This window comes from Geotrypetes seraphini, chromosome 9, assembly GCF_902459505.1.
Source record: "Geotrypetes seraphini chromosome 9, aGeoSer1.1, whole genome shotgun sequence".
Lineage (NCBI taxonomy): Eukaryota > Metazoa > Chordata > Amphibia > Gymnophiona > Dermophiidae > Geotrypetes > Geotrypetes seraphini.
This window is the reverse complement of record NC_047092.1, coordinates 188452912-188477501: the sequence shown is the minus strand read 5'-3', so window position 1 is coordinate 188477501 and position 24590 is coordinate 188452912. Positions and strand designations below refer to the sequence as shown.

General features: G+C 44.5%; 1 protein-coding gene across 4 annotated transcripts in view; it reads right to left on the bottom strand.

The window, feature by feature from the left end:
• DVL3 (dishevelled segment polarity protein 3) overlaps positions 1–24590 on the bottom strand; it is a 100991-nt gene that overhangs the window by 54982 nt on the left and 21419 nt on the right. For all 4 annotated transcript variants that reach the window (XM_033957535.1, XM_033957532.1, XM_033957533.1 and 1 more), the window contains exons 2-4: positions 20984–21053; positions 13867–13988; positions 2981–3087 (exon numbers count right to left, since the gene is read on the bottom strand). In XM_033957535.1, coding sequence (XP_033813426.1) covers positions 2981–3087; positions 13867–13988; positions 20984–21053 — 299 coding nt within the window. The remainder of the gene's footprint in view (positions 1–2980; positions 3088–13866; positions 13989–20983; positions 21054–24590) is intronic.

Here is a 24590-nt window from a genome sequence, read left to right as displayed (position 1 = left end):
GGTCCCTGAAGCCGTCGGCACAATGCGCGGCAGCGGCAAAGAAGGCAAATAGAATGTTGGGCATGATAAAGAAAGGAATCTCGAGTAGATCGGAGAAAGTTATAATGCCGCTTTATAGGGCAATGGTCAGACCACACTTGGAATACTGCGTCCAACATTGGTCTCCCTACCTAAAGAAGGATATAAAACTACTGGAGAGGGTGCAGAGACGAGCAACAAAACTGGTGAAGGGTATGGAGAAACTGGAATACGAGGACAGACTTATAACACTAGGATTGTTCTCCCTTGAGAAAAGGAGACTGCGTGGGGATAGGATCGAGACCTTCAAAATACTGAAAGGAATCGACAAAATAGAGCAGAGAAGATTATTTACATTGTCCAATTTGACACGGACTAGAGGACATGTAATGAAGCTAAGGGGGGACAGGTTCAGGACTAATGTCAGGAAGTTCTGCTTCACTCAGAGAGTGGTTGACACCTGGAATGCCCTCCCAGATGAGATTATTGCGGAATCGACCATCCTAGGCTTCAAGAGCAAACTAGATGCATATCTCCTTAAGAGAGGCATATAAGGATATGGTGGACTATAAATTACGACAGGTGTACACCTGGCAGGGCCTCCGCGTGTGCGGATCGCCGGACTTGATGGACCGAAGGTCTGATCCGGAGATGGCAGTTCTTATGTTCACAACACCCTTTACTCCATCTCCTTTTTTAATCTAAAAGAACCCGGAGGTTTGGGAATGGCTGTAGAGAGGAGGCGGCCACTACATCCTTTTTAAGATGTTTTTCCTTTTACTGAAATCAAGCAGTACCTTTGTCATAGATCCTTGGTTTTTGTATCGATGTTCATTCAGTGCGTTAGATTCTACCTGCTATACTTCTCTACAGTACGCTGAGATTCTGTATACCATGATTTACATGTTGTGACCTCTAGACTTCTCCTGGGTCACCTCCTCTTTACCTTTTTTTATATCTTCCTCACTCCACGGAAAACTATAAACTGATGACCTGGCAAGCTTGCGTCGGGTGGGAAGGCACTTGCGCATGTGTGGTGCGGGCAGTCTAAAACGTTTGCTAAAGCTAAGTGATACTACACTTTTCTCTGTCCATACAGGGACTTCTTGGATGACGTCACCCATTTGTGAGAATATGCTGCCTGCTTGTCTAAGGATAATGCTTGATATTGTTATGTCCAGTTGTTCACCGTGTCACTATCAAACTCACATTGCCAAATACATGTTTCATTTCTGTATGGTTTTTATATCAGAAATTGTTGGGTAACATTTACTATTTATGGTTTTTGTCTTACATTTCCACTTTTACAATGTTTATGCAGTATATTGTATATGATTTTTAGGTTTTGCATAAATTTGACTTTTGATCAGCTTTACCTGATGCAGCTTAAGACAGATGAGAGGTGGCCTTGTCAGGCACTGCTTTTCTTCTGCTTCTACCTTTCACTCTACCTAGTATCTGCACTGGTTGAACCAACACAGTTTCCCCACTGATTTACTATCTTACTTTTGCCTTCATTTCCCACTGTTATCATGTTCATGCTCTCGGCTCTACTTAGTTTAGCCTTGAGAGAAAATTTGCTCCTCTGCAAGTCAGTATTGAAAAACGTATCCAGTCAGGAGGGGTACTGGGCACCCTGGGTCTATCTTGGAACTTACGTTCCCCTCCCACCCAACCTAGATTTTGCTAAGCTCATCAGGATCATCCCAACACCACCACTCCCACAAGGATCCTGTGCAAATGCAAAAGGACTTTTAAACACTGTTTTATTAGTAATGGAAAATATGTGTTGACTGTTTGAGTGTCTGTTGTCTTCAGGATCTATTGTTTTGCTTTGACTGCAACTGATCTTTGGCCTCCCCCCACCCACAAGTTGCTGCCCTAAGTGACCACCTTAAGGTAAGTCTTGTCTAATGGTTAAAGCAGCCCTGTGTCCAGTTAACTCAGACCAACAAACCTTTATTTTTAATTTCCCCTCCCTGAGCATTTTTTCAAAAGTTAAGCTTTATTCGGTTAAATCTGAGCACAATCAAGGGCAATTAATTTAATAACATTTATATTCAGCATGTTACTGGCATGCATTCAACAAAGCACACTACAAAATAAAAGAAACACACAGAAACATGACAGCAGATAAAGGCCAAATGGCCCATCCAGTCTACCCATCTGCAACATCCAGTAAGAGATCTCATATGCCACTGGCTATTCAGGTAAAATTAATTAGAATTTTCTGGCTCAGTGGGCCACTAAATATTCACATCTTAATTATATATTTTTCTCACTTTGTCCCTAGCAATTGCTGCTGCTACTCTCTCACCAGATGGCATTTCTACACATCTCAAGGAACCCTGACCAGGATGACTGCATCTCCTGAGGTTCACACTCACAATATTTGCCAGATGGCTGTCTCCTTTTCTTCCAAATGCTGGAGCGCACCATGTCCACATCAAGCCCCATTCAAATGGCCCTGAAGGATGGTGGCTATATTTCATTAGGATGTACGGAAGGAAGAATTAGGCAGCCTTCTGGAATTAAATTATTAGCAACCCTTACCTTCAGAGAATTCAGAGACCGCACAGCAAATGATAAAGCTCAATACCCTCCAGTTGTCAGGAAATGTAGTGGTGTGCAAAAGTCTGGAATATAATTGATACAAGCCATCCACTTAAGTCCCAGAACCCTGATTACAGGTCCTGGAGGACTGAAATGCAGGCCCTGAATCATGCTTCCTCTCTAGTGCTATTCAAATCCAAGCTAAAAGCATAGCTTTTTAAGCCTGCATTTATATCTTATTCTATCATTTATATCCACATTTTTAAATCATTTCCCAAAATAACAGGAACTCCCAAATCTCTTATTTTTCCTGGTTGCCTTATCTAGCAGATGACACTTCTTCCAGGGTGCTGAGACAGCTGCTCTAACCACTAGGCCATTCCTCCACTCCAGCAAACTGATAACTCACCACGTTCAGGTCTCTCTTTTCGACGAAGTATTTCCCGCTGTGCTGAGACCACAGAGTTCATCTCAGTCTCATTGTCTAGGTTCTCTTGGCTCCCACCAGTATTTGGGCTGTTAGCAATACAAAAAAAAGACAAAAATCAGGACCAATATAAAAAAGACCCACAGCAGAATAGCCTATGATCAGCAAAGCTAGACCATTGTATTATGGCATACTGCACAAGATCCTCAAAATAATCCTCTGCAAAATTTCAGCAGTAGAGCGCAACTGCAATTTGTATAAGGAAAATGGCCAGCCTGCAGGCTAGCAGCTAACAGAGACACGCAGGTTTCTTTCCTCAGTTATGAATTGCTGCCTTTCATATCACAGGGTTGCTTACCTGTAATGGGTGTTCTCCATGGATAGCAGATAATCAGCACTAGTAAAAACCCTAATTGGATCGTAGCCAATAAAATCCAAAGGCTAATAGAATGTAAGAGAATTGGCTAACTCACCTGCTCCTTGGGGAGAAAGGGTCTAAAAAGATGGGGCAAATCTACAAATTACTAGATCAATAATGGACATCAGTATGAGCCCTTCGTGCACAAACGAACATGGACCATTGGCTCAGGCTATATCTCAAAAGGTGACCAGCACCAGACCTTAGCCTAATTGAGAATTGCCTCACACATCATGTAGTCCATAAATGTCTGAAAATGTCCCAGCATTTTTGATTGTTATACGCTCGGGAACCGTAGGATTTTTTCCACCGACAATTCTAACAGTTATTGTCGGGCTCTTTATTTACCTTACATATATATATCTATCTCAATCCGTCTCCGCTCCTGACGAAGTGGCGAAACGGAGCTCTGTCGAGTGGTGATATTTATGAGAGATTTCTTAAACAGAGTTACTATTGTTTGGTTGGGGCTTTATTCAAGTCGGTGTATGAGTGAGTGTACCTGTGTATTTGTGTGGTATATGGGTGAATGTCTAGCATTTGCTAGTTAAGTATTTTTTGTTATTATTGGTTTGGCGTGAGTGAGTGGGTGTTCACGGTGCTTATAACCCATAGTTAGTGATAACCTGCTCTCATATTTTAAAATGGGGAATGTCTAGCAGCAGCTAGTTTAGTATTTATCATTCACCATTCTTTGTTTTATGCAGGCGAGTGTGTGAGTATGGTGTCTATAATTTAGAGTCAGTGAAAAACTGCTCTCATATTCTACATGGTAGGATTTGCACTGGCACCTTATATTCATAGTTTTCTCTATATGTACTAGTGTTTTTTTAGCGTTATAGACTGCATTTGCACTTTATTCTAATTGTGTACTTTTTCACATATATTTGTGATATTCACTGACTATATATATTTTTTTCATTATGGTACTATAGGCATTTGCACTTTATTCTTTTCAATATGTATTTTGATATGTGTTTTGTACTTTACATATATATTTTTACACATATTTTTGTGATAAGGGATTAGATATTTCTCATTATGGTGCTTTAGGTTGCATTTGCACTTTAGGTTGCATTTTGGTCACACATTTCGCATTTCATGAAGTATTTTGTATGAGTATTTATTTATTAATTAATTATTAAGTATTTATGTATTAATTTTTTATTCGCACTTTACACACTGATTTTGGTACTCCTCATATATTTTTATATATATATCTATAGTGTTCATTATATTTATTGTATTTATTATATTTATAGTTGTTTCTTTCACAAGGTGTGCATAGGGATAATTGTATGTGTTGCCCAAATAAAATACCCCCCTTTTCCTTGGTGAGAAAGGGTCTATTCAGTCTTGGGAGGTTGTATAATATAGTTTATATTTTCAGACATTTATGGACTACATGATGTGTGAGGCAATTCTCAATTAGGCTAAGGTCTGGTGCTGGTCACCTTTTGAGATATAGCCTGAGCCAATGGTCCATGTTCGTTTGTGCACGAAGGGCTCATACTGATGTCCATTATTGATCTAGTAATTTGTAGATTTGCCCCATCTTTTTAGACCCTTTCTCCCCAAGGAGCAGGTGAGTTAGCCAATTCTATTAGCAGATAATCAGTCACACAAATGCCTTCTGACAGTACCAAAGTGAAGTATCTCCTTGACAGCTCTGGAAAGTTCTATAAGGTTTTTCCTTAAGTGTAAGGTACTTCCTACACAACTCTGTCCGTTCTACATAAGATGGCTATCTTTGGCTGATTAGCTTGCTGTTTACTTTATTTATTTATTCCAAAGCTCAGAAAAGCCCAGGCATATGCAGGTGTGCAAGCATGTCAGCTGGTCCTTCTCTCTCAGATTGTTTTATTTACTCAGCTAAGCAGGATGGATTTCTTCTCTTGCTCTCTTTCTCCCTTCACTTATCTTTAACAAAATATTAATTTAGTTTAAATAAACTAGGTCTCTGTTCTTTACGAAGCTCTAGAAAGGAACATCATTTGGGGGGTGTGGGCAGTGGAAGTGGCATATAGCAGAAGAGAATTCTTTCTTCCATTCCTTCCCCACACCTGGGTCCAGCATCTTCTTTCTCCTTCCCTTTCACAGGTGCTGCTGTCACCCTACCTCTCTTCCATAGTGGTTCCAAAAATACTTGTTGCTAGAGGAAGTGGTTACATCGATTAGCATAGCTAAGTTTAAGAAACGTTTGGATATGTTCCTGGAGAAGATAGACACGAGGGAAGCCGCTGCTTGCCTTGGATCCGTAGCATGGAATGTTGCTTGCTCTTTGAGGATTCCACATGAGGTTCCAGAATCTTGTTACTCTTTGGGGATTCCACATGGAATGTTGCTACTCTTTGGGGTTCCAGAATCTTGTTACTCTTTGGGGATTCCACATGGAATGTTACTACTCTTTGGGGTTCCAGAATCTTGTTACTCTTTGGGGATTCCGCATGGCATGTTGCTACTCTTTGGGGTTCCAGAATCTTGTTACTCTTTGGGAATTCCACATGGAATGTTGCTACTCTTTGGGGTTCCAGAATCTTGTTACTCTTTGGGGATTCCACATGGAATGTTGCTACTCTTTGGGGTTCCAGAAACTTGTTATTCTTTGGGGATTCCGCATGGAATGTTTCTACTCTTTAGGGTTCCAGAATCTTAGTACTTTTGGGGGATTCTGGAATGTTGTTACTATTTGGGTTTCTTTTTTTTTATTTATTTATTTATTTCTTTATTAATTACTTTTAAATTTTTTCCAAGAAACCTCTTGTACAGAATATTGAAAATAAGACAGATAAAATAAAATAGTTTAAACAAAACAAGATATCAGTTAGGCAATACAATTCTTAATCAATAATGTTAATCCCATAATAATGGATCCATGAATTCAAGTGAGTGCTAACTTAAAACATTATTAACAAGAAAGGTAAAACATCCGACTGCGGTAGTAGGAGTCTTTTAACTACTTTGCAATGTTGCTGCTGTTCCATTTACCCCTTCCAAGCGTTTCGTAGAGAGGAACCCTGTTAATTGAGAAGGGTCAAAGAATACATATGTATTGGATCTATATTTAACAATACATTTACAGGGATATTGTAATAAAAAAACACCTCCCATCATTGTTACCCCTGGTTTAAGAAGCAAGAATTGTCGTCTACGTTTTTGGGTATCTTTAGTCACATCCGGGAACATCTGTATCTTTAGTCCCAAGAATTCTTTATGTCTATTTTTGAAGAACATCTTTATTAGCTAGTCTCTATCAGGCAATAACGTCACTGTTAGTAATAACGTAGCAGGTTTTACTAAATCCTTCAATGATGTTTCCAGGATTGCAGTAACATCCATTTGTAAATCCTGTTTTAAAGGAAGAGGAGGATCTTCTTGTTCTTTCGCTGGTAAATAAAATACTTATACAAAAGGAGGAAGCATATCTTCCGAAATATTCAAATTTTCCATAAGATATTTTTTCAACATTTCTTTTGCGGAAATCACTAAAGTTTTAGGAAAATTTAATAATCTAAGATTACTGGAGCAAGAATTATTTTCCAAATTTTCAATTTTCCTTCTCAAGTTAATAAAAATGCTTCTGCTCCCTCTGGAAACTTCGCACCATCAAACGCCACTTCGACCACCTCTCCTTCCGTTTACTGGTCCAATCATTAATCTTAAGCATACTGGACTACTGTAATATCATATACCTGGGAGCCTATAAAAACACCATCAAACGTTTAAGACTAGTACAAAACGCTGCTGTCCGCCTCATTTTCGGCCTCAAAAAATATGACCACGTTAGCCCCTACTACACTAAACTCCACTGGCTGCCGGTGGAGGCAAGAATCATCTTTAAATTTGCTTGCCTCTGCTTCAAAACCTTAGCAGGCTCTTCACCAATTTACCTATCTGAGCACCTTGAAATTGCTGGCCCCTCTCGTACTCGAAATACCTACCTGTTTTCCTTTCCCTCCCTGAAGGGCTGCCTTTACAAAAAATTCCTCAACCGATCCCTAGCATTCCAAGCAGGCAAATTGAACAAATGCCTCTCTACCCTCATCTCCAATTCCACCCCCTATCAAACATTCAGAAAATTAATCAAAACCTACCTTTTTGACAAATTCCTCTGATCTACTCTCCCTCCTCCTTTGACCTCGACTCAACCCCAGACTCTTTACCTCCGTATGTAACACTGCCATTTGTAACACCGCTGTATGTAACTTATAGCGAATGTAACTACTCCGAATATATAACATAAGCTGCAAAAAATAACTTCACCGTAAAGTTAACGTCTAAAATGTAAATGTAACATGACTGAAAATGTATAGTCTATTATGTAAATGTAACATTAACGAAATTGTAACTTCGCTGTAAATGTACAGTCTCTTCATCTGTTAACCGCATAGAACTTCCATGGTAATGCGGTATACAAGAATAAAGTTATTATTATTATCCCTAATAAGGGTAGTCTGAATTTGCTTCACTTCTAAGAAATCTTTTTCAATATTTTCCATCTTATTTTTCATTATTACAGTCTCTTGTTTAAAGTTTTTAAGTTCTTCTTTTTGTTCCAATACTCTTTTTTCTCATTCCTTTATTTGTGGAGACAATGACTGCCCCAAACTAATGACTAAGTCCCATAAGGAATCTAAGGTAACATTGCTAGGTTTGGGAAAGGAAAAAGTACCTGGATGTATTGCCTGAATTGTCTCAGTCTCCAGATTAATCACTACTCTGCTTTGTCCTTCTAACTGCTCCAAAGCTATTCCTGCCGAAGACTTGATGACTCCTAGTGGCTGGCTCATCGAAGCCTCCCGAGAGAACAAATCTACCTCTTCGGATAGTGTCTTCTCTTGGTGAGCTAGTTCCCTGCGGTTGTAGAGGCGGGGTCCTTACGTCGGGGCTCAGAGTCACATCTAGCCAGGGAGGTTCACTACGGCTTCACTCACTGCCGGGATCTCCAGCGGGCGATTCCCCGGCGTTACTCTCTCCTGCTGCAAGCACCTCAGTAAATCGCCTATTGTAACCAGAGGAGAGATTTCAGAGCGCCGCAAGGCTCCACCATCGCTTTTGCCTCTCCTCTTCGGCATTACGGCAAAGTAAGGTAGGACTTTAGGAGGACTTTACTGAGAGCGTCTTCCCGCAGTCAGATCATCGCGGCCATCTTGGATCCCTCTGCCACTATTTGGGTTTCTGCCAGATACTTGTGACCTAGATTAGCCACTGTAGAAAAAGCACAGTTACTTACCGTAACAGGTGTTATCCAGGGACAGCAGGCAGATATTCTCACTGATGGGTGACGTCACCGATGGAGTACCGGTACGGACCACTTTAAAAGTGCATCACCACTTTAAGAATTCAAAAAGTTTGTGATAGCCCGAACCGCACATGTGCGAGTGCCTTCCCGCCCGATGAGGGTGCGCGGTCCTTCAATTAAGATACGCCAGCTAAGAAGCCAACCTTGGGAGGTGGGCGAGTTATGAGAATATTTGCCTGCTGTCCCTGGATAAAACCTGTTACAGTAAGGCTTTATCCCAAGACAAGCAGGCAGCATATTCTCACTGATGGGTGACGTTACCGATGGAGCCCCGGTATGGAAACTAAGAAACAGGGGCATTATAACATTCTTAGTCTTGTTAACCATCGCTTTTTAATAATTCCTAGCATCTTGTTTGCTTTTTTAGTCGCAGTCACACATTGGGCCACACATCGTATTGTCTACAATGACCCCCAGATCCTCCCTAATTTCTGATAACATTTCAGCATCTATCTGTTCATCCTAGTCGGATGGACGGTAGTACACTCCTATCACTATTCTTTTCCCCCTTACTCACGGAATTTCTACCCATAAGAGATTCCAAGGTGTGTTTCTGCTCCTGTAGAATTTTCACTCCATTCACTCCTTAACGAATAATGCTACTTCTCCACCGATTCAATCCACCCTATCCCATTAGTTATCTTCCCTTCCACCAGATCTGAGATGCCTATATCTATCCTTTCATTTAGTGCAATATAGTCTAACTCTCCCATCTTGTTTCTTAGACTTCTAGCATTTGCATACAGACATTTCAAACAATGTTTGCCATTTAGGTATACCCACATCATTTATGTGGGTATACCTAAAAAAAAACGTGAGAAAATTAAGAATAGTGCAAAACACGGCCGTCCGCTTAATATTTGGACTAAAGAAAAGCGATCACATTAGTCCCTACTACAAACTGCTACACTGGTTGCCAATAGAGGCATGAATTTTATTCAAGTTCTCTTGCTTTTGCTATAAACTGGTGTGGGGAATGGCCCCTACCTATCTCTTACCTCACTTTGAACTATACACCCCCACAAGGACAACCAGAAATCACAATCTCTTTGTCTATCCAAAGATCACTGATTGCAAATACAGGTCCTTTCTGGACAGAACCTTTAAGCTTCAAGCTAGTAGACAGCAAACCTGGCTAGGCAATTTCATTGATAGAGCCATGTCGACCTATGGCGCTTTTGCGGAAAGAAATTAAGACAGCTCTGCTCAATAGATTTATTTCCTAGTCATAGTAACATAGTAGATGACGGCAGATAAAGAACCGAATGGTCCATCCAATCTGCCCAACCTGATTCAATTAAAATTTTTTTTTTTTTTTCTTCTTAGCTATTTCTGGGCGAGAATCCAAAGCTTTACCCGGTACTGTGCTTGGGTTCCAACTGCCGAAATCTCTGTTAAGACTTACTCCAGCCCATCTACACCCTCCCAGCCATTGAAGCCCTCCCCTGCCCATCCTCCTCCAAACGGCCATACACAGACACAGACCGTACAAGTCTGCCCAGTAACTGGCCTAGTTCAATATTTAATATTATTTTCTGATTCTAAATCTTCTGTGTTCATCCCACGCTTCTTTGAACTCAGTCACAATTTTACTCTCCACCACCTCTTTCGGGAGCGCATTCCAGGCATCCACCACCATCTCCGTAAAGTAGAATTTCCTAACATTGCCCCTGAATCTACCACCCCTCAACCTCAAATTATGTCCTCTGGTTTTACCATTTTCCTTTCTCTGGAAAAGATTTTGTTCTACGTTAATACCCTTCAAGTATTTGAACGTCTGAATCATATCTCCCCTGTCTCTCCTTTCCTCTAGGGTATACATATTCAGGGCTTCCAGTCTCTCCTCATACATCTTCTGGCGCAAGCCTCCTATCATTTTTGTCGCCCTCCTCTGGACCGCCTCAAGTCTTCTTACGTCTTTCGCCAGATACGGTCTCCAAAACTGAACACAATACTCCAAGTGGGGCCTCACCAATGACCTGTACAGGGGCATCAACACCTTCTTCCTTCTACTGACTACGCCTCTTTTTATACAGCCTTGTCACACTGTTTTTTCGCCTTTAGATCTTCAGACACTATTACCCCAAGGTCCCTCTCCCCGTCCGTGCATATCAGCTTCTCTCCTCCCAGCAATAATAGGTTCCTTCCTATTATTAATCCCCAAATGCATTACTCTGCATTTCTTTGCATTGAATTTTAGTTGCCAGGCATTAGACCATTCCTCTAACTTTTGCAGATCCTTTTTCATATTTTCCACTCCCTCTTCGGTGTCTACTCTGTTACAAATCTTGGTATCATCTGCAAAAAGGCACACTTTTCCTTCTAACCCTTCAGCAATGTCACTTACATACATATTGAACAGGATTGGCCCCAGCACCGAACCCTGAGGGACTCCACTAGTCACCTTTCCTTCCTTCGAGCGACTTCCATTAACCACCACCCTCTGGCGTCTGTCCGACAGCCAGTTTCTGACCCAGTTCACCACTTTGGGTCCTAACTTCAGCCCTTCAAGTCAGATCACTCCCCCCTTTTAAAACTATTACTCAACATGTTGATACTGCGTATTCTCACTAATTGTATTCCATATTCACTGACTGTTCAGTGACATCTTTGCCATTTGTATTCTGAAATTCGCTGGCTGTCCATTCCGCTTCACTGTAACATGTTAATATTATATTTCTTACTAATTTGTACTCTGTAATCACTGACTGCTCACTGATATCTTCCCTATTTGTACTCTGTAATTCATTGATTGTACAGCTCTCTTCACTGTGAACCGCCTAGAAGTCGCAAGATTATGGCGGTATAGAAAAAATAAAGTTATTATTATTATATCTATTTACAATTTGCTCAGCAGTTGACATGAATAATTTACATTCTTCAGCCCACTCTGTATTTAATATTGCAATCTCACTATCAGGTTGCTCTGTCTTCTCTTTTATGATGATATATTTTAAAGATACCTTGTCCTGAAACATGCTCTTTGGAGCGATTGTTGACCTTCCCCCAGTTTCTAGTTTAAAAGCTGCTCTATCTCCTTTTGAAATGTTGCTGCCAGCAGCCTGGTTCCACCCTGATTAAAGTGGAGCCCATCTATGCGGAATAGGCTCCCTCTTCCCCAGAATGTTGCCCAGTTCCTAACAAATCTATAACTTCCCTTCACCCATTGCCTCATCCAAGCAGTGAGACTCCAGAGGTCTGCCTATCTCTTGGGTCCTGTGCATGGAACAGAGAGCACTTCTGAAAATGCTACCCTGGAGATTCTGGATATTAACTTCCTACCTAAGAGCCTAAATTTGGCTTCCCGAACCTCCCTACCACATTTCTCTATGTCCTTGGTTCCCACACTTTGTCATAATTAGTTGCTGAGAAAATTAGTCTTGCTGCTACATTTTGAATGGTTTGCAGTTTTTTCAATACATTTTCTTTGCCTCCTATATAAAGGATGTTGCAGTAGTCTAATTGAGATAGTACCAGTGATTACGTTTTCTTTGGCGAAGCAATGCAGAATTCGTCTCGGTTTTCTCAGTGTTGTGAACATTTTCTTGGTTAATGTTTGTTAAGTGTTGAAAGTATTTTCACTAACAATAAAAAAATTATACAATTATTGATAAACTAGTCTTATAGCCCATTACATTAACGGTGCTAGAATATATGTGTGTGTGTGTCTGTCTATTTTTTTCTCTCTCTCTCTCTCCTTAGCCGCTTTCTGTCTTTCTTTTTTTCTGTTCTTTCTTAACGCATCTGCTTATTTAGCTCCAGCTCCTGTTAATAAGGGAAGTGAGTAATTATGTTTAAATTCCCAGCCTCCATTATCATATCAAACAACGCAACTCCAGCTGCAAAAGAGCCAGTACTTATTCTGCACCCAAGGTCTGGGTTTGTGGGAGGCAGAGTGAGGCCAGCGATCCAGCTGCTGCTGCTCATTCATTGGAGGAGGGGGAGAGGAGGGGCTCCAATCATCCTTTGACAGATCCACAATGCACAGAGAGCACCAAAATAGAAATCTGGCCCTCCTTCCCACCTTGGGTTAAAACAAATGAATCCACAAATGGTCCGATTTGACTTGCACTGTAACCCAGTGGCAATCTGTTCCTTTCTTGGACATTTCCTCACCCACAGCCCTGAGTCCCTGTGTAGAACATCATCATAAATCAGCAGCACCATCTTCACACAACTCTCCTTATCCCAATCAGCCAATCCGAGGCTCGCCCTATACGTCGCTGCAGCCAATCGGAGAATGCCCTCGCGCGTCTCGATTCCTTTGTTTTCATCTGGGCGATGCCAGCCGGAGAACTCCGCCCAGTTAGAGGCAGGGGGAGCGCCTGGCGCAGACTGCGGGCCAATCAGATAAGACTTCTGAACAGTAGCGGGGCCGGTGAGCCAATCGGAAGAGGGCGGTCGCTGGAGTCGGTGGCCGCTCGTGAGCACTTCTGTTTGAATTCACGGTGATCGCTGCTGTACCCGAGGGAGAGGTGGAGGGATGATGTCATCCCTGCTGCGCCTAGACTTCTGAACAGTAGCGGGGCCGGTGAGCTAATCGGAAGAGGGAGGCGGGGCGGAGGGCGGTCGCTGGAGTCGGTGGCCGCTCGTGAGCACTTCTGTTTGAATTCACGGTGATCGCTGCTGTACCCGGGGGAGGGGTGGGGGGGATGATGTCGTCCCTGCTGCGCCCTTTCTCCATGACCGAGGGACCTTGCGAGCTGGCTCGGACAGGGCCATCTTCTAGGACCTTGCCGGCCACCACCCCCGGTGGCGGGGCCAAGCCCACCCATCCTGGGAAAGCCTTCCTGGCTGGTAAGGAAAGGGATCGTCCTCAGTGGGGTTGATTAGAGGTTTACCCCCCTCCCCCCAATTCCGATCTAGGTCTGGCTGTGCATGAATCAGTAGTTCTGGCGTAATAACCGCACATGCGCACTCTTTCCGGCACATCCCGACAGATCAGGGATCAGGGAACACGCGGCGCGAGTGCGCATGAGCGCTTAGCGTTTCATTATTATAGATGGAACTAGGCCCTCCCTGCCAATCAAGTTCTGACATTAAACAAAAGGGACTGTTGTAACTTTAGGTTTAACAGAAGCCATTGTCCCCACCTCAAAAATAAACACACACAACAAAACACAAATACCCCAAAACTAATATACTTACTGGAAAGAAGGGGGCCTGGAGTCTCCTATTCCACCTGTCCGTTCAATAGGAGGAGGGAGATCTAACTGGTTATCAGCACAGACAGATCCCACCTCTGAATGTGACCCTTCAGCAGACACCAGCTGTAAAAACCAAACACAGAAAATGAAAACTTGACCTGAGCAGAGGTTCACACAAGAGACAGAGATCCCATAACTCTAGGGGTAGGGGTTCTTAACCCAATCTTCAGAACACACTCAGCCAGGTTTTCAGGATATCCACTATGAATATGCATGAGATAAATCTGCCTGTACCACCTCCATTATATACCAATCTCTCTCACACATATTCATTGTGGGTAACCTGAAAACCTGACTAGCTGGGTGTGTCCCAAGGACTGGCTGAGAATCACTAATCTTGGAAGTTTGTATATAAAGATATGATACCACCTAATGGTGAAAATCTTTGTAGGCTCTAGTAACAACCAACCTCCTTCACAGGATACACTGAAGGAAATAAAAACAAATCCAGGCACTCCCAAAATAATACAAATCATTTAGGACTCTAATTCATCTATTTTGATGTCGAAAAAAAGGATACGTATTTGGGAAGATTGGCACAAATTGCTATTCAAAGCTGAAATGCATGTAGAACTGTACAAGAGATCAAACAGGTCAAATTGGGCAATAGTGATCATTTTGAATCCACCATATTCTGAGCAATGGAATGCATTAGCTGTCTCTTTCCCTATGCATGAATCAATGCAGTAGAATGGGTTGGCAGCTGTCAGTTGCTGGAGGGTCATTCACTTCTCTGAGCAGACAACAGAAGATCCCAATTGCATCAGGTGAGCTGGGTACAGATGTATGCCTCAGAGAGGTAAAGTTGAGGAGTTGGGGAAAATGGTAGGGGTAGGTCAGTTCCTAGGTTAGCCTGAATGTGGGGGAAGTGGACAATACCTCTGACTCACAAAGTAGTAGAAGGGTGTGTATGACTTTGGAGGGGAAACATAAAAACCCCAAACTGTCAAGAACCCTACTGAACTGAACTAGATGCTTCAAACAGGTCTGAGGTCTACCTTGAACTTTCTCAGCCTGTGCCTGTTTAAGTTTTGCCTTATTTATGTTTCTTATATCCCCGCAAGAGCTGATGTCAGCCATTCAGCGGGCGGTGTGGGGGCAGGCCGGATGCCGAAGAGATCACAGCTGCTCTGCACCACTGGAGATTCGCCATCCGCCATTCAGAGGAGCTCCAAAAACGGTACCGGGAGTGTAGGGGGTGGAGATTTTAAAACATAGAAACATAGAAATTGACGGCAGAAAAGGGCCATAGCCCATCGAGTCTGCCCATACCAATGATTCACTCCCTGATTCTTACTCTCCTAGAGATCCCACATGAATATCAAGTTTCAAGTTTCAAGTTTATTCAGTTTTTGATGAATCGCCTATTATAAATTCTAGGCGATGTACATGTTACAATTTTAATATAAGAAACTTACAAGATAATTCTAAAATACAAGATACAAATGATACATACATGAGTTTAGGGAAAGAGGGGAAAAAAGTTACAATAATAGGGTATTGTTAAAAAAAAGGAAAGAACAATAGGGAGGGTATTTATAAAACCAGAGCACAATGTAAAAAGAATTAAGAGAGCTGTGTTAAAAATCATAGGCATCTTTAAATAAATAAGTCTTTAAAAGTGATTTGAATTTAAGAGAATCAGGTTCAGATCTAATATATCCCATTTTCTCTTGAAATCTAACGCACTGCTGGCCTCAATCACTCGCTGAGGCAGCTCGTTCCAATGATCTACCACCCTTTCAGTGAAGAAGTACTTCCTAGCATCACCCTGAAATTTCCCTCCCCTGATTTTCAGCGAGTGTCCTCTGGTTACCGAGGGCCCTGTAAGACTGAAGATATCATCTTTCACCTCTATACACCCCGTGAAATACTTAAAGGTCTCAATCATGTCCCCTCTCTCTCTTCGCTCCTCCAGTGAGTACATCCGCAGTTTTTTTAACCTTTCTTCATACGTGAGATCCTTGAGCCCCAAGACCATCTTGGTAGCCATTCGCTGAACCGACTCAATTCTCAACACATCTTTTCGGTAGTGTGGTCTCCAGAATTGAACACAATATTCGAGATGAGGTCTCACCATGGATCTGTACAATGGCATTATGACTTCAGGTTTTCTGCTGACAAAACCCCTACGGATACAGCCTATCATTTGTCTTGCCTTGGACGTAGCCTTCTCCACTTGATTGGCAGCCTTCATGTCGTTGCTAATGATCACTCCTAAATCACGTTCCACCGTGGTCCTGGACAAGGTTTCACCATTTAGTGTGTAAGTTCTGTGTGGATTTTTTTTGCCTAGGTGCATTACTTTACATTTTTTAGCATTAAAGCCTAGCTGCCAAGTTGATGACCACTGTTCAAGCTGTTTTAGGTCCTGCGTCATAAAGTCAGGCACACTGCTTTTGTTAACTATGTTGCATAGTTTGGCATCGTCGGCAAACAGTGATACTTTTCCTCTAAGTCCTAGGGTCAAATCTCCTATGAATAAATTGAATAGAATCGGCCCTAAGACGGAGCCCTGAGGTACTCCACTCATCACTGCTGACATTTTGGAGGGGGTACCGTTTACCATCACCCTTTGAAGCCTACCATCTAGCCAATTCCCTACCCATGTAGTGAATGTATCTCCTAATCCCATCGATTTTAGTTTGTTCAACAGCCTGCGGTGTGGGACGCTATCAAAAGCTTTGCTGAAGTCCAGGGGAGGTACTGGAAGATAAGCTGTGGCTAATACCATGGGGCGGCTTATCTTCCAAACATAGGCTGCCCTTTTCTGCGGCATATATGCAGGGAAATACAGTACTCTGAGATTCAGCCACATACTTGTGACCTGGCTTGGCTACTATACTAAAGCACAGTTACTTACCGTAACAGGTGTTATCCAGGAACAGCAGGCAGATATTCTCTACATGTGGGCGAAGTCATCGACGGAGCTCCCTAGCGGACGTTTTCGCAAGCAGACTTGCTTGAAGACCTTCAAGCTTGCGATTGGCCCGCGCATGTGCGTGAGCCCCTCCCGCCCGGTCTAGGGCATGCGTCTCCTCAGTTCAGATAGCTAGCAAAGAAGCCAACCACAGGGAGGTGGGTGGGTTGCGAGAATATCTGCCTGCTGTCCCTGGATAACCCCTGTTACGGTAAGTAACTGTGCTTTATCCCAGGACAAGCAGGCAGCATATTCTCTACATGTGGGAGACCTCCAAGCTAACCAGAATGGGATGGAGGGAGAGTTGGCAATTTAGGAGAATAGAGTTTGCAAAACGGACTGGCCAAAATGGCCATCACGCCAGTATCCAGACAGTAGTGCGAGGTAAACATATGAACCGAGGACCAAGTGGCAGCCTTACAGATTTCCTCGAGCGAAGGAAAGCAACAGACGCCGCCATCACTCTGACCTTGTGGCCAGTGACTCAACCCGGAAGGGAGAGACCAGCCAGAGCGTAACAAAAAGAGATACAAGGGGCCAACCAGTTAGAAATGGTCCGCTTAGAAACAGAACGACCCAAGCGATTAGGATCGAAGGAGATGAACAGCTGGGGAGCAGTATGATGAGGAGCGGTACGCTTCAAGTAGAAGGCCAGCGCACACTTACAATCAAGAGAATGCAGAGCCACTTCTCCAGGGTGAGAATGGGGCTTTGGAAAAAACACAGGGAGAACAATGGATTGGTTGATGTGAAACTCAGAAACAACCTTACGCAAGAACTTAGGATGGGTACAGAGAACCACCTTATCATGATGGAAGACAGTGAAAGGAGGGTCCGCTACCAAGGCTTGAAGCTCACTGAGTCGACGGGCAGAAGTGAGAGGGATAAGAAACACAACCTTCCAAGTAAGAAACTTCAAGTGAGCCAGCGCCAGCGGCTCGAATGGGGGTTTCATTAAGCAAGCAAGGACTACGTTAAGATCCCAAACCACAGGAGGAGGCTTAAGGGGAGGATGAATGTGGAGAAGGCCTTTCATGAAGTGGGAAACCACAGGATGAACAGAGATAGGCTTCCCATCAATCGGCTGATGAAAAGCAGCAATGGCACTAAGATGAGGTACAGGAAGTTGTCCACAAGACGATTCCGGTTCCGGAGACAACAGATCAGCTCCCCCAAAGAAGTGCAGAGTGGTAGTCATTGGGGATTCCCTGCTGAGGGGCACCGAGGGACCAATTTGCAGACAAGATATGCAATCAAGAGAGGTATGCTGTCTGCCAGGAGCCAGGATCCGAGATGTAACCGCCTGCCTAGACAGACTTATCAAGCCACATGACCACTTCCCCATGCTTCCCATCCACGTTGGAACGAACGACACTGCCAGGAACACCACGGAGAACATATCTGTAGACTTTGGAGCCCTGGGTGAGAAGTTGAGGAGGATGGAAGCGCAGGTGGTCTTCTCCTCGATCCTCCCAGTGAGAGGCAAGGGGAGAGCCAGGGAGGATCGCATCCAGAGGACAAACGACTGGCTACACAGATAGTGCAGGGAGATGAACTTCAGATTCCTGAACCATGGAGAGGCGCTGCAAGGACTACAGGGACCAGTGTTCCCGCTAAGCTGCGTTGGCCTGCGCTCGCGCACAAAATATTACATCGCAGCGCAAAGTTTCTCTTCACAGCGCACACACGCGTCGGTAAGGTAAGGGGACGCATTGGGGGGATTGCACTTCCCCACAATTGCCATGCTTCGGTTCCTCTTCTTCCTTCCTTCCTCCCCCCCCCCCCCGCGGGACCCTGCGGCACCATCAACTCTTACTCCCTCTAATGTCGGCCCTGCAGCTCCAGACTTCCTCGCACCTTCTCCCCTCCCCCTTTGGATCGCTATTATTTTAAATGTTATAGCCGCGGAGCTGTATCCATCAGTGGAGATGTCTAACCTCGGCCTGCCCCGGAACTCTTACTGCAGCAGACGCCCGTCTAGGCAGGAACAGGAAGTCACTGTTGCAGTAAGAGTTCCGGGGCAGGCCGAGGTTAGACATCTCCACTGATGGATACAGCTCCGCGGCTATAACATTTAAAATAATAGCGATCCAAAGGGGGAGGGGAGAAGGTGCGAGGAAGTCTGGAGCTGCAGGGCCGACATTAGAGGGAGTAAGAGTTGATGGTGCCGCAGGGTCCCGCGGGGGGGGGGGGGGGAGGAAGGAAGGAAGAAGAGGAACCGAAGCATGGCAATTGTGGGGAAGTGCAGAGCTGCAGGGAAGAGTGTTGCGGTACCCAGCTGGAGGGAGAAGGAAGATGAGGGAGGGAATTAAAGGAGATGCCAGGGCTTGGAGCGTAGGAGGAAGGTATGCCAGTCTAAGGGAAAAGGAAGGGGGAGATGTGAGAGCATGGAGGGGGAGCGAAAGATGGAAGAAAAGGAAAGGAGAGAGATGCCAGAGAATCAGGGAAGGGGAGATACCAGACTATGAGGAGAGGTGTGGGAGAGGGAAGGCGAGGAGAGAGATGCCAGACCAATGGGGTGAAAGGAGAGATGGAAGGGGGAGGCATACAGTTTCTGGAAGGGGCATAGAAGGAGAGAAGATGCCATATAGGGGAAGAGAGACGGCAGACAGTGGATGGAAGGAAGAGAGTTACAAGAAGATGAGGAAAGGAGAAACCACAGAAGACAAAGGTAGAAAAAAATTTCTATTTATTTATTGCTTTAGGAGACATGTGTCACTGTTTCTGTGAAGCATTGTATGCAGAGTCCAGCTTCTTGCTGGTTCAATTTAACCTTTGTCTATGTATTTTTATTTTATCCCCCCTTTTACAAAACTGTGAAGCGTTTTTAGCACCAGCCTTGGTGGTAGCAGCTCTGATGCTCAGAATTTTATGAGCATCAGAGCTGTTACCTCCGTAGCTAAAATCCACACTACAGTTTTGTAAAAGAGGGAGGGGTTAGTTTGTGATTACATATTCCTTACTAGGCGAAGGTGTTTTCTGTGTTCTGTGTGTTCGAAAGACATGGTTTTCTGTTAGGATTGACGGTGTAGGATTGATCTGTGCTGGTCTGGCTTGTTTAGTTTTACAATGGGTGTATTGATGTACTGCTCACTGCAATATGTAAGATGCTGCCTTTTCCTAGGTACTCATGTGTGACGTGTGGTTTGTTACTAAAAATCATGTTTTTCTTACAGATGGGGGGGGGTGCCAAAAAATGATGGGCCCCGGATGTTACATATGCTAGGTACGCCACTGTATGTAAAGATACCAGAAAGCTGGCGTAGCAAAAACTTCTAAGTTTTGAGTATTTAACCCTCCCACAATCTCACGGGCACTCGTTTCAAGTTTATTGAGATTTTGATTTAAACGCAATATCAAATATTTTCAATGCGTATAACAAAAATAAATTTGGGGAAATAAATAAAACCATTTGAACCAGTGTTCCCGCTAAGCTGCGCTGGCGTGCGCTGGCGCACAAAATATTACATCGCAGCGCACACGTTTCTCGTCACAGCGCACGATCGGAAGAGGCGTACGGCAGATGGCAGGGCGGCGAGAGGAGAATCGGGCGAGTTGGCTCATAACTTGCTGGCGCCCGATATTTTTGGCTCACGGTGAAAAAAGTTTGCTCACAACACCCGCCCGCTTAGAGGGAACACTGACAGGGACCGCCGTGCAAGAGGGACAACGATATCGCGGAAAGCAAGGGAGCAGTGCTTCTGGCTCCACGGAAAACAGAGAACTGAGGACACATAAGAAGTTGCCTCCGCTGAGGAAGACCAGAGGTCCATCTTGCCCAGTGGTCCGCTCCTGCGGCGGCCCATCAGGCTTATTGCCTGAACAGTGATCCCTGACTAATTTTATAACTTACCTCTAATCCTATCCCTACACGCTGAGGAGACGCATGCCCTAGACAGGGCGGGAGGGGCCTGCACGCATGCGCGGGCCAATCGCAAGCTTGAAGGTCTTCAAGCAAGTCTGCTTGCGAAAATGTCCGCTAGGGGGGGTCCGTCGGTGATGTCACCCACATGTAGAGAATATGCTGCCTGCATGTCCTGGGATAAACAGAATATTGGGCTAGATGGACCATTAGTATGAAACCAGTATGGCTATTCTTATGTTCTTACTGCAACGCTAATAACCTGGAGACACTTACCCAGCATACCACTCTGCCATTGAAACAAGGGACCCTGGCATTGTCATCCGAGATCTCTTCCTTCACCACCCTGCCAGAGAAGAAACACACACAGTTAATCCAAGGAACAAGAAACCTGCAAGAATAACCACAGAAGCTTAACAATTCCCGTGGCTGTCACTTAATAGTGAATAACTTCTTAGATAACTGAATATCACCTGACCTTAAAGTTTGCACAGTTAAGAGCTCATTTAGAATCCTGTGTATAATTATGGAGACTGAACCTTCAAAAAGATATAAACATGACGGAGTCAATCCAGAGGATGGCTATGAAAATGGTCCATGATATCTGTCATAAAGAGGTGGGGACAGACAAAGATCTCAATTCATATACAGTACTTTGGAAGAATGGAAGGAGAGGGGAGATAAAGAGATTATGTACTTACCCTGGTATGCTCTTTTCAAGTAGATAGGTGAGAAATTCTAGACCAGGGGTGTCCATCCTTTTGGCTTCCCTGGGCCGCATTGGCCGAAAAAAATGCGCAAATGCTGCAGCAAGACAGAGGAGGGAGCAGGCAAGACGGTAAACAGCCAGGCGCAGCAGAGGAAAACGCTGCCTTGCCCTTGACCGGGGCTGCACAAAATACTTCACGGGGCCACATGCGGCCCTTGGGCCGCAGGTTGGACACCCTGTTCTAGACAATAGGGTTATTTCCCCATACTCACATGCTCTGCAGACGGAATCCACTCCGGATTTTTCACTCTGCCTCTGTAGTACTTCACTGATTGGTTTAGCACCCTCTACAGCAGTGGTTCTCAACCCTGTCCTAGGGGACCCCCAGCCAGTCGGGTTTTCAAGATATCCCTAATGAATATGCATGAGAGAGATTTGCATATAATGGAGGAAGCAGGCATGCAAATATGTCTTATGCTTATTCATTAGGGATATCTTGAAAACCCAACTGGCTGGGGGTCCCCTAGGACAGGGTTGAGAACCACTGCTCTACAGTCAATACCCAAGCACCAAGAGGCACCTATAATAACAGGCTAAACAAAGTGTTCTGCAGAAAGAAATGAAACAGTACCATTAACTGCCAACACAGGCTCCAAAGGAGCGCAGCTTAACTCCCCAACAAAAGGAACATACAGCATATACAATTTTTTTCCAGCCCTCAAGGGCTGGGTGGCCTCCAAGAAGCAGCATGGAGAATCATAAACAGACAAACTGTAAACAGGTGCAGAAAAGGACAGGGTGAGGAGTCTAGAATGTCTCACCTATCTACTGGAAAAGAGCTTACCAGGGTAAGTACATAATCTCTTTTTCCAGTGCAATAAGTGAGACATTCTAGACAATAGGGATGTGCAAAAGTAGTCCCCCCAAACAGCTAGGGTGGGTTTGCTGCGCTGGCCCTTAAGACCTGAAGGTCGAGTCCTGCCTTGCAGCAACATCCACTCTGTAAAACGTGACCAACGTGGGAAGAGAAGACCATGTTGCAATCCCGCAAATCTCCAGCTTCGGACCACGAAAAAGCCACACTCCTGGTAGAAAGCACCTTGATTGTTTCCCAGAAACCATGTAAGTTGATGACATGGCCCTACGGATCTTTCTGGAAATCGTGGCCTTAGAAGTGTGAGCACCCAGCTTAATCGAATGAGTCAGCACAAACAGATGGTCAGAGAGGCGAAACTCATTAGTGACCTCCAAATAAAGCAGAACCCTGCGTACAATCAGTTACTTCAACAGGTGGTCCTGAGTCGAGGAACTCGTCAGTAGAAAGGCAGGCAAACACACTGCACCATGAACATGAAAAGCCGAAACAATGGCCTAGAGTGTCAAAACCAACAGAGAAGCATCTGAAGAAGGCCAAAGGGAGCCTAGATAAAGCGAGATAGCACCAGGCTAAGGACTGAGGCAGGGACAGAATGGACAACCAGCCATCTGACACAACAGACCCCCTGCAAGAATGGAGCGACATCAGGATGAGCTGCCACAGAGGATCAACTGTCTCAGGATCTAAGTAAGAAAGCCTGGCTACCGGGACCCACAGAGAAGCTACCGTAAGACCAGTATCTTTCCAGTGGGAAGAACAGCGAGAATCAGTGAGATCAGAGTTGAATGCAGAACCACCTGGACTTGGATGCACCAATATTGGAAGGCCTTCCATGCCATAGTGTACGCCGACCCCATGGACAACTTCTTAGACTGCAGAAGAGCCTCAATACCAAGGCCAGAACATCTCATATGTCCAAAGATTGCGTGCTCAAAAGCCATGAGGTAAGAGCCAAAGGCCCTGGAACTGGCATGGCAACTGAACCCTACTTGAAAGAGTCCAAAGAAGCACTCAGCCCAAAGGCTGCAACCCACATGGCCTGCAGCCGTACTGGCGCGGACTCCCAAGTATGCCAATGACTGCGTGGGCTGCAGAGGACTCATTTCAAGGATGACAATCCAGCCTAAGTCCTCCAGCACCTGCTACACTGTGCGACATCCCTCAGCCAACAAGCGAGCTCTGATCCACCAATCATCTAGATAAGGATGAACTTGCTGACTCATCTTCCTCAGGTCCGAGGTGCCCAAATAGCAGGGCTGAGAACTGGTAAAGCTGCTCCAGAACATGAACCCACAGAAACTTGCAGTGGGCCGTAAATATGGAAATGTATAAGCACGCTTCTGTAAGATCCAGAGAGGCCAGAAAGTCTCCCAGAGCCACTGCTGCAATGACCGACCGCACAGTCTCCATTCGAAAGCAGGGAAGTTTGAGAGCCACATTCATATGCTGATGATCCAGAATAGGCCTCCAATCATCAGAGCCGTTCCTTGGCATGCTAAAGTATACAGAGTATCTGCCTGAGCCCGAGGTGTCGCATGACACCGGCTCTATAGCTTGAATATCCAGCAAGCCCTGAACAGTAGCCTGGACTCTGAGCTCCTTGTCCGGACAGAGAAACCGCTAACCAATCTGACAGAGGCTGTGCAAATTCCAGCTTGTATCCTGATCGAATAATGTCCAGGACCTACTGGTCTGCTGTAATGCACATCCAAGCAGGCCCCTATTCACAGAGGAGCATTTGGCATCCTGACATCTTTGTATCTTTCTGGAAGATTGTGCAGGACAGGCGGTGGAAGGTTGAGAACGCCTGTAGCTCGCATACAGACCTTGGGAGCTCTGGGAAAATTTCTGCGACACGGAATATGCATTCTGTCTGGGGCGTCTGGGGCCCCAAAAATTAGAACGCCCAGAACCCCTGGATAGTCTGGGTCTAGTATCAGGCAAGGTATTTGGGCAATGGTCCATTACCAAATCCATGAGGACCTCCAGACCTGTGCCAAACCATACCAGCCCCTTAAAAACTGCCCCTGAAAAAGGAAGAAAAAATCTCAATGCCCTACAAAAATTGTGCTTTTGATTCTCTAGGATTCAACTTATGCATTAATGGTCAAAATGTGTCTTTTACCAAAATCATTGGTTGTATATTTTATCTATTAGAGGTAAGTGAGCTCTTAACTGGAAGTTCCTTTGGTCCTTGTTCTTGTGAAATGCATCCAAGTACTCTGGACAGGACCAGAGCAAGGGCAGCAGCAGAGAAAAAAAAAGAGAAGCCACCAAGGGGAACAGAGCAAGGGGAT